Source organism: Marmota marmota, unplaced genomic scaffold (genome assembly GCF_001458135.2).
Source record: "Marmota marmota marmota unplaced genomic scaffold, marMar, whole genome shotgun sequence".
Lineage (NCBI taxonomy): Eukaryota > Metazoa > Chordata > Mammalia > Rodentia > Sciuridae > Marmota > Marmota marmota.
Window position 1 is genome coordinate 46526934 of NW_026000108.1, and position 15197 is coordinate 46542130.

Below are 15197 nucleotides of genomic sequence, written 5' to 3' on the forward strand. Positions count from 1 at the left end.
GGAAGGTGTTTAATTTGAGACCTATCCAGGTACACCCTACTGAGATGAGATAATTTCAAAACACATGTGTTTTCTCTCCTGCCTGGTTGTCCTACTGATACACTAAATGTAGGGAATTAAATATAGGAAAGCAATATTATAATATTTTGGGAATCATAAAAGGTATGATTCCTTCATAATCTGAAAAAATATTTCAAGCACAGTGTACACATATTCTTTTTATAGAAGGAGATGCTAAAGCATTGACTTAAGTTCACTTTGCATTTTTAAAATTTGTAACATTTTATAGTAATATCTTACTAATACTAAAATTCCTTTTGAAAAATCACATTGATTTTTTTTTTTTTACATTGTGAACATACATGATTTAAAACCAAATAATATGAAAGAGGTGTTTGGCTTGACCACACATGGTAATTAAACCAAAAGGAAACTATGATATACTACTCTAACTTGTGAGCTATACATTCTCCTACAGTCCTCTTTGTTTTGAGAAGTATTCAAAGTATAAGTACATATGTATTTTTTTCCTTACCATGTAGAAGAAGCTGGAATACAATGAATTTAACATTAATTACTGCCTTATATACTTTAACCTGCACTATTCTAACTTTATTGTTAGGTCAATTATGTAGGGCCTATCATTGTTTGCAGAAGAAACTAGTGTTAAAAAATGGCACATTGTTCCTACTTTAGTCCCCCAAATCCACACCGTAGTTTAATGTGATTCTGGTGATCTAATTTGACACTTCAAAATCATTGACACAGCAATGGGAATAACTCATTGCCAATCTTGAGTATAGTATCAGTTACATTGATAATATTATTTAGAACTTCTCAGGAGAAAATATTATTATGTTGGTTTTAAATTAAATCCTGGAATTGCACTTATAAAACACATGGTCTCTAGATATAATGCCACAGTTGTCCATCATGAACTACTCAAGTAATTTTTACAAAATTGCCTAAAATATAATTTAACATAAGACAATGCTAGGCTATCCTACTAAGGGCTCCCTAGATAGTAAGAATCTAATAAGTATTAGAAACATTTTAAGTTATCTTGGCCTGTCATTTAAAATAAGAATGGGAAAGTCAAGAATAATTCTATTTTGAAATATCTTTCCATATTCTCAGTAATATTCTAAATGATCTCAGTTCCCTTATCAGGAAAATTGTATTACTAACAGAATAACTTTCTCATGATCATTGAAAATAATAGTGCTAGATTTTGAAACCATTTCAAATATTTATTCGGTAAGTGCCTTTGTATTCTTTTTCAGATTTTAAAAAACATGTTCTGTTACTTAAGATAAAACACTTTCTTGGCTCTGGAGAACCTCCAGATCATTGTTACTATGTTGTTTTCCAAATGAAATTAGTGGTCTTTCCCCTCACTCGCCCAGAATATGCCTGGATAAATACTGGTCTTCAGTATTTATTTAAATATGCCAAAGACATATATGATGCACATGGGACTCATTCAGAAGTGAAAAAATATTGTGTGCATTCTGTTTATGACACAGTCTTCATAAGGTGAAGTTTGAATATTTCAGTATATAGCTGTATCCTAGCTCTTTATCATACTTTATTCAATATGCAAGGTAAACTAATCATAACTAACTAAAAATCCTTACTTTTTCAAAGGTGTGTTGCATAATCAGTATTCAAGAGCAAGATGAGAGACAGTGGAATCTAATGATTGTAAGCAAAAACCTTGGGTCTAGACTCAAGTGCAAATCTAACTCAGTCTAAATAAATTTTGGCTCAGTTATTTTTAGCTATGTGACCTCAGCAATATTTTAACCTGTATCCCTCAGTTTCCTCACTTGCTAATTAGGAATAAAATAGCCCCTTCTTCATGGGGTTGTTATAAGAGAATCATAATATTAATATTTACAATCAATTAAGTGAGTTAGTACATGAGAAGCTTTAAGAATAGTGCCTGTCAGGCTTGGTGGTGGTGCAACCTGTCATCCAAGCAAACTCAGGAGGCTGAGGTAGGAGGATCAAAAGTTTGAGGTTATCCTGGGCTGCTAATAGAAATCCTGTCTCAAAAGAAAAAAAAAAAAAAGAATGGTGATAGAGCACCTATAGCACTTATTGTGGGCATGAATCAGCGACAGACATATTAAAGATATTAAATACTTAATAAAGTTAACTGTTGCTATAGGAGAACTATCATTTTGTTTGGTTTCATGTAGATTTTGGAATAGAGTCCATGTTCCTCTTCAAATGGATTTATGTGGTTTTCAGTAGATACCTGATATATTTTGTATGTTTTAACTATAGCTTGCTTGTCCTTCTTAACTTTTACCTCTCTTTAAAACATGAAATAATTAATCTTTAATTATTATCATAAATGACATTTTAAAGGAATCAGCACCTTTTGAATATGCATTGAAATAATAGCTGTTCTCATTTAGAATGATTTTCACAAAATTTTTGATAAAAACTTGAAATTTTATAAGTACTTAAATTAATTAACTTATTTGTGATGTGTTGATAGAAGCCAGGGCTGTGTAGCTTTTCATGTGCAAAGCAGGTGAGCTAACACTGAGCTGTATCCCCAGCTCAGTATTTTCTCTTTAAAGAGCAAAGTATATGATTTATTTACAAATTGTACATATGGAAAGAACATGAGATCCAATTTTTTACTTCTAATTATGTAATTGTCAAGCAATTGCAATGTCTCCCATACTAGTTTCACTAACAGTTACTTATACTTACCTTTTGTTAACACTTATTGATTTCGTCTTCAGTTAAGCATATCAAATGGAGGTAAATATTACTTTACTCAAAGCCTATTGGAAATAAGCTCCAATCAGATGCTGTTTAAGATCTAAGGAAAGAGGTTAAGTCAAGGGTACTTCACAAGAAAATGATCCAGTGTAAAACATCAATCTGTTTCTTGGAGAAAAGATGTACTGCTCTAAAGCCAAAAATAGCATTGTTCATTAAATCCAAATATGTTCCTAAACATTAAGACACTCATTAGATCATAATATTATCTGAAAGATAATTAAATGAGTCTTTCATTCTAAAAGGGTTTATTAAAATTACCTTCCTAAATGGCTTGTTTTCTAATTTATCCTCAAATTATAATTATTTACAATACAGTTACAAGGGGATGTGTATTTTATTTATGCAACAACAAAAACTGGTATAATAGTTTATCATTTCATTTCTTAAAACATATTTAAGTAACTTTAAAATTAACGCTAACTTAAAATTAATTGAATAGAAATAAAATTCAAGTTAACCTTATGATTAATTGAATAGAAACCCATCTTTCTTGCAGTAATCTTCTGGAGCCCATGGAGGAGACAGTGGGGGTGGGACTGAGGGAAGGATAGAACCAAAGTTCTTAGTTGATGGTTTGCTTTATTACTGAGCTTGTCTGCTCATTCCCAGTTTGAATCTTCTTACTGTATCTTCTATATCCATTCTATTTTTTTTCCCTGCCGATTTGTTTTTCCTTTCACACAAATCATAGAACAGAAATATTTCTAAAACTCATTTTTCTTGACTTTCTCAAAATAATCTATATTTTAAATCAGAACACTGTGAACTCCCACCAAACTAACTCTGGCAAATATTGTTGCTGACACTGCTTACCTAAGGTATTTTTCTTCTCTCCCCATTTTCCTTGTATATGCTATGACCAATTTAATCTTCTAAAAGCATGGTGTTTACAATGTAGCTTCTGATTCTATCCACTTTTCCACTCAGCCACTCACAAACTCCTATCAAATGTTCTTCTACCCAACTTAATACCAAATGTAATCTCATTTACCATTTATAACCCCACTTTTGAAAATAAATCCCATCATTAAATGGGAACAAGAACTTTTCTAATTTATTGAATTTATACTCTTCCTAGGAATCTTTATAGGTTCTTTATATGTGTTACCTTTCTTTAAGCCTTAAAACACCTGGTAAAAAAAGTATGAAATTCAGATTTACACATTAGGATATAACAATTTTTGATAATTTACTGTGGTCAGACAGCTAACAATGCAAATAGGATTTAAAACTAGGTACTTCTCACACTGTTTATGCTGTTGCTCATGCCTCAGACTTGTGTGTGTGTGTGTGTGTGTGTGTGTGTGTGTGTGTGATGGTGCTGGGAATTGAACCCCAGGCCTTGTGTTTTCAAGGCAAGCACTCTATCAACTGAGCTACATCCCCAGCTTCTGGCTTAGACTTTATGATGGTAGCCTAGATTTTATTTTTTAAGGAAGTAAGGACATTTTGCAGACATAAAGAACTAAGAAATTATTATCACATTCAGATATAGGTTAAGGCCAATACATATTTACTGTATTTGTGAATTTCTTCCAGGTTGTATTTAACTTGTATACATTATAAAATATACATCTGTGCAGATAAATGGTCACTGCCAAATGCATAACAAATACCATTCTATCTAAAAGTGTTGGTAATTCTCAGAAATTAATATTTGATCTGAAATAGCATAATGGCTACTAAGCAGTGTTATGCAAATTTGGAACTCTGACCATGGTGCCTTATTATGTAAATGCAAAGCCTGCATTATTTTTCATGTAGTGACATTCTAGGTATCATAAATAATAGTTGGTTTATTAATTTAATGACTCGTTTAGTAATCCAATTTCTGGTATTTATTCAATTTAATCAAGCTCCTTATCTCAAAATAACTATCAAGTATACTAAAGAATTTTTTAAAAATAGTGTTTGCATGTTTGGTATCAATATAGAAGAACTAAAAAATTCCTTGGAATATATTCAATGTAAATATTTTTCCTTTTTAAGACAGAGGTTATGGTGATTTCTATGTATGGATGTTTCATGCGATTATATGTCACAAATCGCCCGATTTGCACTCAAATCAAGTTGAATTCACATTTCTTTGTATTGCATTTGATTCATTTCTGTTCTATCTGAATGGATCCTTAGTATTACATTCTAGGGTGCTTACTTAATCCTGACAAACTAGATGACTTGCCGTTCTACAACATGCAGTCTTTAACCACCTTTGTCTTTACTATAACAATCCTTAATCCAGAGTGTTCTTTGTCCAACTACAGTTCAGGGGAGTCTCATCCATTATTCAAATTCTAGCACAATTTCTCCTCTCTTCTTGCAGGTTTTCCGGATAAACCACACAGTGTTATCATCTGTATTGTTTATAACACTTTGTTTCTTTTTTAAAAATTTGATTTACAGATCATAAATTATGATTTATATTTTAATCTTTGCCTATCCTGCATTATCTCTTGTCCTTTTTTTCCTCCCTGTCCTCATTGTTTCCTCTTCCTCCTCCTCCTTTTCCCCCCATTTCAATGCAAGAATCATGCCTTTTATATATCACAAACCCCAGTAACCAAATGCAGCAAACACTTGAATCAAATTGACAAAAAAAATACGTGAGTGAATTTGTTGAATTCAATGAATCTGTCCTTTATGAGTGTTCAAAATGAGATAGAACTGTTCAAGATTGCATTCATTATTAGAACACTCAACTCATTATTACAACTAACTAGTCTCAATGGTTAAGTGTTTTATTAGTAATTATTTCATACAATGTTCTTTGGTCTCATAAATATTAGAATATAGGAAAGATCCTTGAACCTTACTGTGATTCTTTATTTTTCGGGGTCAAATTGTTAGGAGAACCTGTTTAATGTATAAAAACTTCTATGAAAAATAGTAGGATCCAAACTCATCATGCTTTACAACTCCATCGTATAGCCTCACACACTCTCCCAATTGAGAACTAATAAATATACTTATTTAACAAATAAGAAAACTTTAAAGGAAAACCATATTTATACGTTCTCAGAATTGAAAACTTTAACTAGCATTTTGAGCTCATTATATATTTTACTCAGTCTAAACTCCTTTGAGACTCATTGTGTTTCTGCCTCATTCTTGTCATATGAAACATATTAACACTTTGATAGTGATGGGAGAAGACGAGTTATAGTCATTTAAATTTTCATCTTGCTGCCGTGCTCCTTTTCCTGATGAATTAATGTATCATAGAGATTCCATTTCATATTGGAAGGAGTGTTCCATGTAAAATGGCTTTTTAGGAAGGCAGTTTTTTTTTTTAACGTAATTTTGTTTTTAGACTTTATTTTTTTATTTATTTTAAAAAATCACAACAGAATGCAGTATAATTTTTATTACACATATATACTACAATTTTTCATATCTCTGTATATAAAGTATGTGGACACCCAATTCGTGTCTTCATACATATATTTTGGATAATGATGTCTATCATATTCCACCATCCTTGCTAATCCCCTGCCCCCTCCATTTCCCTCCCACCCCTTTTCCCTAACCAGAATTCATCTATTCCTCCCATGCTCCCCCTCCCTACTTCACTATGAGTCAGCCTTCTTATATCAGAGAAAATATTCAGCATTTGTTTTTTGGGGATTGGCTAACTTCACTTAGCATTATCTTCTCCAACGCCATCCATTTACCTGCAAATGCCATGATTTTATTATCTTTTATTGCTGAGTAAAATTAGGAAGGCATTTTTGGGATCAATGTCCAACATCACCTTGTAGGGCAAGATTATGAAGCATTACTATACGTTTATGACTATGCAATATTTTTTAATAAATCATGGATACATTGGATGCTGTCTTATGTGACTTAGTGCATCCCTAATATCTTTGCTTGTTTTTTTTTTGTATATTAAGAACTTTGCTTTAGAAATGATTTAATTAAAATGTCCCTGTTATATAAAAATTGATTGGTTTAGTAAAGTTAATGACAAGATATAAATTGGAAGAAGTCATCCTAAAAAGTTTACTTTTCTAAAAAAAAGTATTCTATGAATAGTGGTATACTTTCTTGTAGGTTATGAGCAATCTGTTCATTCTCATAATTTACATAATATAATCATCATAATTAAATATTAAATTAAATTAATCATATAATATTTAGTCCATGACAACATTGCTCTGGATAAAACACATTTTAATGTGTGGTATATAATATGAAATTACTAGTTTCAACTCACTTAATATTTGTATAACCCTATAAATTACATAACATTACTTCCGCCTTTATACAAACAGGGAAACTGAGGCACCAAGTCATTAAGTGACTTACTGGAGGTCACAGTTCTAGAACAGTAATTGAGATCAGGTAGTTAAGAATTTGTGTTCTTACTACTGGGATTTAAGTGAACAAAAAAATAAAATAGTTTGATAAACTTGTAATTTTGATATGATAAAGGTTAAGTTGCTGAGGCTGGCTTTGAAATTGAGATCCTCTTGCCTCAGTCTCCTGAGATGTTTGGGATTACAGTATGCACCACTGCACCTGGCTGGAAGCACATTTTAATAAAATTTTTAAAATTGTAATTTAGGTTATATCATGCATTAAATTTCAGTATTGAGATTTTAGACAATCAAACATAAAAGTAGCATCTTTTATAAATCTGTAATCACAACTGTTATAAAATGCTTAGAAAAGTAATGTAGTTAACATGTAGGAAAATTCTGAAAGAATATAAGAGCCTAAAATGAAAGTAACTTAACTTTCCCTTTCAAACTTATAGTAATAGTGAAGAATGAAAATATTTTACTATTTTAATGTTAGTAAAAATTATATTTGGTGAATGATGATATTTTACTGTTCTGTTAGTAAAATTATATATGTATGGAAAATACTTACGAAAAGCAGTCCTCAAGTCTCCTTATACATATTAAAATTAGTATATTTAAATTAATCTGTCCAGTAGAGATGGTTTGAGTCTGAGGTATAAAAACTATGGTAATACATGCATAAAAATGTTTTTAGATTATTTACTCATTTTATGTTGATGTTTGGGCTCTTCAGTTGAAAAAATGTTGAATGCAGTGGTATATGCTTGTAATCCCAGAGACTAGGCAGGCTGAAGCAGGAGAATCTCAAGTTTGTGGCTAGCCTTGGCAATTTAGCAAGATTCTGTCTCAAAATCAAAATAAAAAGTAAAAAGGTCCTGGGATGCAGTTCTGTGGTAGAGTGCCCTGGGTTCAATCCCCAGTACACAAAAAAGATGGGAACAAAAAACAGGTGTTTAAAGAGGAAATAAAGCAATTCTTCAGGGAATTAAAATAAGAATACCTTCTAATTGATAACCACCACACCCCCTTTTTTTTCTTCTTTTTTGCAGGTTTCATATTTGGAATATTGGTGTTTCAATTTTTGAGGAATTTTTCTTTTACTTTTTGATTTTGTTTTAATTTTTAATTATCAATCTTGGAGTACAGAAGAGGAACCACAAACACAGTGACTTTGTTTCACGTTTGAAACATACATTCTTGAGGAATTCTCACGCCCAAGCCCACAGCCATGTGGTCATCACAGCTACTAACCTTCTTGATGCTCTTAGCACCAATAGTTCATGGTAAGATCTTTAACTAGATTTTTATATAATGCTTAATGTCATTTCACATATTCATGCTAGACCTTTTCTCCAAAAACCTTGCTCTGATAATTTCTAGTTTTTTAAAAATCATATATTAAAATGAGTAAGTACCATATGTGTAATTTTAGCTATGGTAAATACAACTTTTCAATTGAATTTCTTAAAGTGCCTATGAAATGTTTGCAAAACCAAACGGTTTTGCTATTTTTATTTTTAATTTTAAAAAACTGCATTTTTTTGTTTTATCACACTTATGGAAAATCAGCTGTATTATATCATTGTGAATTTTTGGGCTTACATGTTTTTGTGCTTAAAGAAATTTGAATGTAAAAGGTATAAACATTTAGAAAAATGATGAAAGAAACTCTGCTTTCCCAGACTAAGTAATCATTTTTTTAGAGTTACTATTTCATACAATCTTTAATACACAAAGTATAAACTCTAACCTCTCATTAGAGTGAAATTGTTTTTGTCATATACCTTTCATTGCAAAAACAAAATGTAAAACAAAACAAAAACCCTACAAGAGAATAGTATGAATATATCCCTTCATTTTTAGAGAAAGGTAATTTTGCAGAAACATGTTAATATACTCCATAATGAACTTATAAACTCATTTTATTCAATAAACTTGATATTTCTTACATAAATATGATAGTATAGAAGTCATGTGCCTTTGCAAATTTTATAAAATTCATAATCATTCAGTATGGAAGGATGAATGACATATTTTGTACATCTTAATGTATTCGCTGAATCTTTCCAAAACAGGTAAATTTAAGTCTATATATATGTTCATGTGTTCCTTTTTTATAATTTAAAGTTTTGTGCTAGTTATCATTGGGTTTGCACTAAGATTAAAATGATTTAGTACTATCTCATACATTGATAGTACTTATAGGAAAGAAAAAGAGGCACAGCTGTATTTGCCAGTTTTTAGGATGTTTCAGAATTTTACAGTTGTAGCAAGCAGCTGAAATGCATTTTTAGCCTCTTTGGTTTACTTTTAGTTTTTAACAGTCTACAGAAACCCATTGTTCACCAATGATGCAATTGCTTATTTCCATTTGAATTGCATTCTACTGTCATGATGAAAAAGAAAAACTGGATAAAATAACTTCTTTCCTTTTTGAAGTTTTCCTCTAAATTTCCTCAGATTTAATATATCTAGTTCTAACATGTTATAAAGTACGTAGATTTTTAAACATGAGAATAAAATCCTATTTATACCTTGTTTTAAATAAAGTAAATTGTCAAAAATTTCAAAATGTTTTCTTAATTCATATACTGGTGGTTCACTTACATTCGCATACATGAGTACACCAAACATTTTGTTATATGGGGCAATAAGAATCATATCACTCAAATGAATGCATTTCTAATTATACATACATCTAAAGGTGATTAAAATTAATTTTTAATTTAAAAAGAGCAAAATAAAACTAGCTACTTGAGATTACTTTGAGGATTAAATAAATATCCTATGTAAAAAACCATGCTCAGTGAATGAAAAATTTGTCTTCAAACATGTTAATTTTCTTCATCATAATACTGTGTCCATCCAGATTATTTTTATTTTAGTGAATTAAAACAACCAGGAATTAGCTGGCCATGAGAACTATTTCATTTGATATTCACACTAAGAATTACACACATACATGATTTTTGTTCAAATGGTCACTTTAAAATTACCCTTGTTTGAGGAAGGTATTTAAAAATAGCAAAAGTAGACATGGTGGGAAAGATTATCTTTTTCCAGAGCTAAATTTTTTGGTTGTAAAAAGTGACATCTTGTATGTATTTATTGGGCTTCAAACATGGCTGAACCATGGATCACTCGTCTTGGATTGTGAGCATGGTGTGTGTAGTAAACACACAGAAACATACACAAACACACCCAGAATATCTCCAGATAAGTCTGAGAAGTATGTAAATTCATTTAAAACTTCTGATATATTCATAGAACACATAGAATATTTCCCTGGTAAACTATTTGAGGGTTAACAACCAAAGTAATCCTTTCTGTTTTATTTGGACTACTTAAAATTATCTTGAATTTTAACCAAAGTAGACTAAATAATATTCAGGATTTTTATTTATAAACTTTATTCTTATTCCCTTCTATGATATTTTAAAAGTTAGCACCAGAGAAATGCATATTTTTTTTTTTTTTTCCTTTTATAGCATGTCTTCTCCTTAGTCTTTGTGCTGCCACTTTTGACTTTTGACTGAAGTACTCTATGAAGAGCCCTTTGGAATCCTACTTGCTTAAAAGTAGAGGAACATACCTTTAATGAAGTGGTAAATTGTAACAGGCAGGATAGGGCTTTTTAAAGTGTCCATCAATCCTGGCTTAAAGAAATAATGTATGATTGAAAATACTCAGATGAATGAGTTAAAATGTCTGATAGTTTTCAAAGTACTTTTGTTTCTAAAACATTCTCTGATGGCATCTACATGTATACTGTTGAGATGTCCAGCTTTGTTTGCCCTCCTGAACTCTGGATATTAGCTTTTCTGAATACTAACTTTTATGGCTATCCCTTCTTCCAAAGTAAATAATAATCTTGACTCTTGATTTTATGGCCATAAACTTCAGATATTGGTTTAATTAATCCTTAATACAATCACATGGATTTATTATTATTTGTGATTACTGTTACTGTTATCTTTACACAGAAAAATATATTGAGATATTGAGTGGTAAAGCAACTTGACTGAGATAGTATAGCTGCTAAGTGACATTGAGAGAAATTAAATTCAAGGACCTTCTATTAATTTGGAGTACTTGAGGCAGAAACACTGGTTACCTGCCTCTTTCATGTTCTTTTGACACACAGACTGGGTTTTGAAACCTGAAAGACCCGAGATAAAATTCTAACTGTTCCACCAACTAGCTCAGAAACCCTATTTCTTTGTAAACTAGTTAATTTATGTCATTTATCACTAGTAAACTTAGCCAGAACACTGTGCTTGATACTAAAGATATAACACTGAACAAAAGACTTGCATTTCTTTCCTCAAGGAGCTTATAGTAGGTTAAAAAGTTTAAGCCTCTTTGTTATCTGTAAGGTACAAATTCTTGTAGGGTATTTTAAGTAATGGATGGAATAATATATATAAAACTTATAACATAGTAGTTGGTATTTGATAAGTCTTCCATTTTTTCCTACACCTTATTTACTTTGAAGTGGTTAAACATTAGATAAGCAAAAAATGCAACTATCCTCAGTCTCAACCTGAGACTTGAAGACAATCTTCTCTTTACTTCAACCTTAGTATTCAAATTTTACAAGAAGTTTCTAAATACTAGTATCTAAACAAAAATTATTATTAACATTATTATTGTCTAATCTAAATTATTTCCAAAATGTAGGAATACTTAAATCACTCTTTAGTTGGTAATTTTTAATTGTCAAGGGTTAGCTTTGCCAGGTCTCTCTATATTGATAAAATTAGAATCTAAGCTAAAAAAACTAATTCTAATATGCTTATGTTAATTGAATAATCATATTGCTCCAGAATAATCAGAATAATCAGAATAAAATAATCAGAACATCAACATTAAATATATATATATAACTTTTAAAATTAAGAAATGTCTCTGGTTCTATGTTTATCTGTTCGTATTTTATGTCTCTGTGTACCTCTGTATTTCTCTTTTTCTGTTTTCCATGGCTGTATCCCCTTCCTGTAGAGCACAAAACCCCTACTATAATGCAGTGAGAACTGGCAGAAAAGAAAGAGAAGGAAGTAAGGCAGTGGCCAATCTTTGTTAGTGCTATCATAGTGTTGCATGAAGGTAAAGTGTACTTTTTTTTTTTTTTTTGTCATTTATCTGATGTGGTTAGGAGCAAGGAAAAACAGCAAAATTTCAGAACAATAACCATAATAATGTAGGTCCCTGGAGCTCATTCCCATTGGCAGTAAAGGAATATCTGGGTCCATTGTGGGTCACTGGGCTAGGAGATCTCATCCTAGAATGTAACTTCACCCAAGCACCAAAGTTTTGGGAGTCCTGAAGGTGACTTGTCTTGTGCTCATATATTTTAACTACATCTCAGCTTAAGTAAAGTTTCTTTTTAAACAGAGTCACAACTGAAGAGGTGGAAAACAAGATCATTGGCACTTAATATGAGAAACAGAAAAAAAAATTGTATAGCATTTTCACAGAAAAACATAGGAATTAAATATTCTTCTAGAAAGACGTTATGCGTGCTTTTTTCTGAAAATCTATTTATTGTTAAAGTCACATATGGACTTTACAAGCTAATCTGCTTTTTGTTATGCTCATGTTATTATACTAAATAGTTCTTAGGTCCAGACAAAGATCAGATTCATATTTATTTAGTATTTACCTGTTTTTACATAATTTTCTTTTTATTATTAATGTATTTTATAGTTGTAAATTATTTTATGTCAGTGATTTTTTTTAAAATTGTATATACATTTTATAATTGCTAACAAGACATAAGACTTGGAAAGTCCAAAATACAAAATGACATTTTACTACCTAATATTTTCCCATACAATTCTTTCTCTGAAGGCATGTTTTTCTTTTAGTTGTGAAAAATCTCAAGTTCGACTTCTAAGCTCTTCTTAACTTTGTTATTTTTAGAAATGAATCATTCTTGAAATGTTTATAATGTTTGCCAGCCCAGGTAATTTGTAATATCTGCAGTAATATAACTATTTTTATAGTAAAATACCTTATACAACTGTGTTTTATCTGTGTCATGATAATGATATATGAGGTTATTGCCAACATATCCAGCATCATCCACATTAGCCAGTTTATACTGTGTTTTAAAAATATATATTTTGTAAGTTACTGCACCTCTAACATCATGGTATAACTACAGACATGAGGGCTAATAACAAATACTTTGTAAGAATTTGTTTAAAAGCCTTCAAAGCAGCCAGCATGCATGTTAGCAAATGGAAAAGAGTTTTCTTTTGTCTTTGTATTTGCAAACATGTTATATGTGGATTTTGTTAATGGTAGTCTATGAGAACATGTCTAACTATTGTAAGTACAATATGTCTTTCTTATATTCAGATTTCATTAAGTATTTGAGGTGTTGGAATATATCTTAAATTTTACATTTCTTGATTTGGGGTGGTCTGTGACTGTAATAGTTTGGTTGTACTTATGATGTCTATTTATTTTATTTTATTTTATTTTTTTTTTTTAATTTTTTATTGTGGGTTGTTCAAAACATTACAAATTTCTTGACATATCATATTCCACACCTTGATTCAAGTGGGTTATGAACTCCCACCTTCACCCCATACACAGATTGCAGAATCACATCAGTTACACATCCATTGATTTACATATTGCCATACTAGTGTCTGTTGTGCTCCACTGCCTTTCCCATCCTCCCCCTCCCCCTCCCACTCTCCCCTCCCCTCCCCTCCTCTCTCTCTACCCCCTCCACTGTTAAAACTTCCATTTTCATATCTAGTTAGTTGAAGTTAAAATTGCCTTTCAGTTTTGTTATTTGACAATTGTTTATTGAGTACCAGTGCACCAGACCTCTACCCACTGAAGACATAGTAGTGAATAAAACAAAGTTTTTGCTTTTATGGAGCATATATTTTAGTGAGGCAACAGACAGAAGCACTTGCGTCTTCTGCTTGTGTTATAATTGTTTGTTACAATTATTATACTCCTTGCCAGTCTCCAGTCTCTCCTGCGACAAGGATTGTATCCTTTAATTTTTTTTTTAAATATTTTTTTAGTTGTTATTGAACCTTTTTATTTTTAAATTTATTTGTATGTGGTGCTGAGAATCAAACCCAGTGCCTTACTCATACCAGATAAGCGCTCTACCACTGAGTTACAACCCCAGCCCTGTATCCTATAATTTATTCAGCGCTCTAACTAGTAGGTTTCTTAATGAACTTTATTTATTTATTTTTTCCTTTTTGGCTTCTGGGGCCTCTTGCATGCTAGGCAAGTGTTTGACCATTGAGGTTCACTCTTGTAATAGACTTTAAATAGATCTTATTTAAATGAATTGAGAACATTATTCTGATCATTTGTATAATTTTCATAATAGTGATCCCAGCCCTGACTGCTTTACAGAGTCACTTGAGGAGCTTTGGTGCCAGATCCTGGGGCTCCCTTGGAAATTCTAGTTACTAAGATTAGAGTTTGGGTTCAAGAACCTGTATTTTTGACAGAGTCTCAATGTTTGTTTTTTTAAATTAAATTTTTTTTTCAGTATTGGAGATTGAATTTAGTGCTTCACACATACTAGGCAAGCACTCTTCTACTGAGCTACATCCCTAGCCCATGTTTAAATGCTTGGAAACCACTATTCCATAGCACTTAGCACAGTGACTTAATTATAATGAACTTAGAAAATGTGGTTGAATTGAAGTTTGTTGATTTATGCTCTAGATTGTTCCAAACCAGATTTGGAATTTATGAGTTAAATTGAATTAAAATGAATAGACTGGATTCAAGAAAGAGTTAATTTGAAAAAGTTACTGAGCTTAGAATTATAATTTGCTTATATTATTAGTGAAAATAACTCGTTGTTATTATAGCTATCCTTTGTTGTTTTTATATGCTAGCTCTTGTCCAGCATGCTGGCACATGCCTGTAATCCCATTGGCACAGGGGCTGAGGCAGGAAGATTGCAAGTTTGGGGCCAGCCTGGGCAACTTAGTGAGACCCTGTCTAAATCCTTTTAAAAAAGGACTGGAGATATAGCTCAGTGGTAGAATGCCCCTGGGCTCAATCCCTAGTACGGGGTGGGGGGGAGGGCGC

General features: G+C 31.4%; 1 protein-coding gene across 30 annotated transcripts in view; it reads left to right on the forward strand.

Moving 5' to 3' along the window:
• The window catches only part of Adgrl3 (adhesion G protein-coupled receptor L3), a 790900-nt gene that overhangs the window by 268238 nt on the left and 507465 nt on the right, over positions 1-15197 (forward strand). For 29 of the 30 annotated variants that reach the window (XM_048784572.1, XM_048784544.1, XM_048784554.1 and 26 more), the window contains exon 3: positions 8162-8395. The exons of the other annotated variant lie outside the window; for it this stretch is intronic. In XM_048784572.1, the coding sequence (XP_048640529.1) occupies positions 8341-8395 (55 nt within the window). In that variant the 5' untranslated portion in view covers positions 8162-8340. The remainder of the gene's footprint in view (positions 1-8161; positions 8396-15197) is intronic. 30 annotated transcript variants of the gene reach the window in all.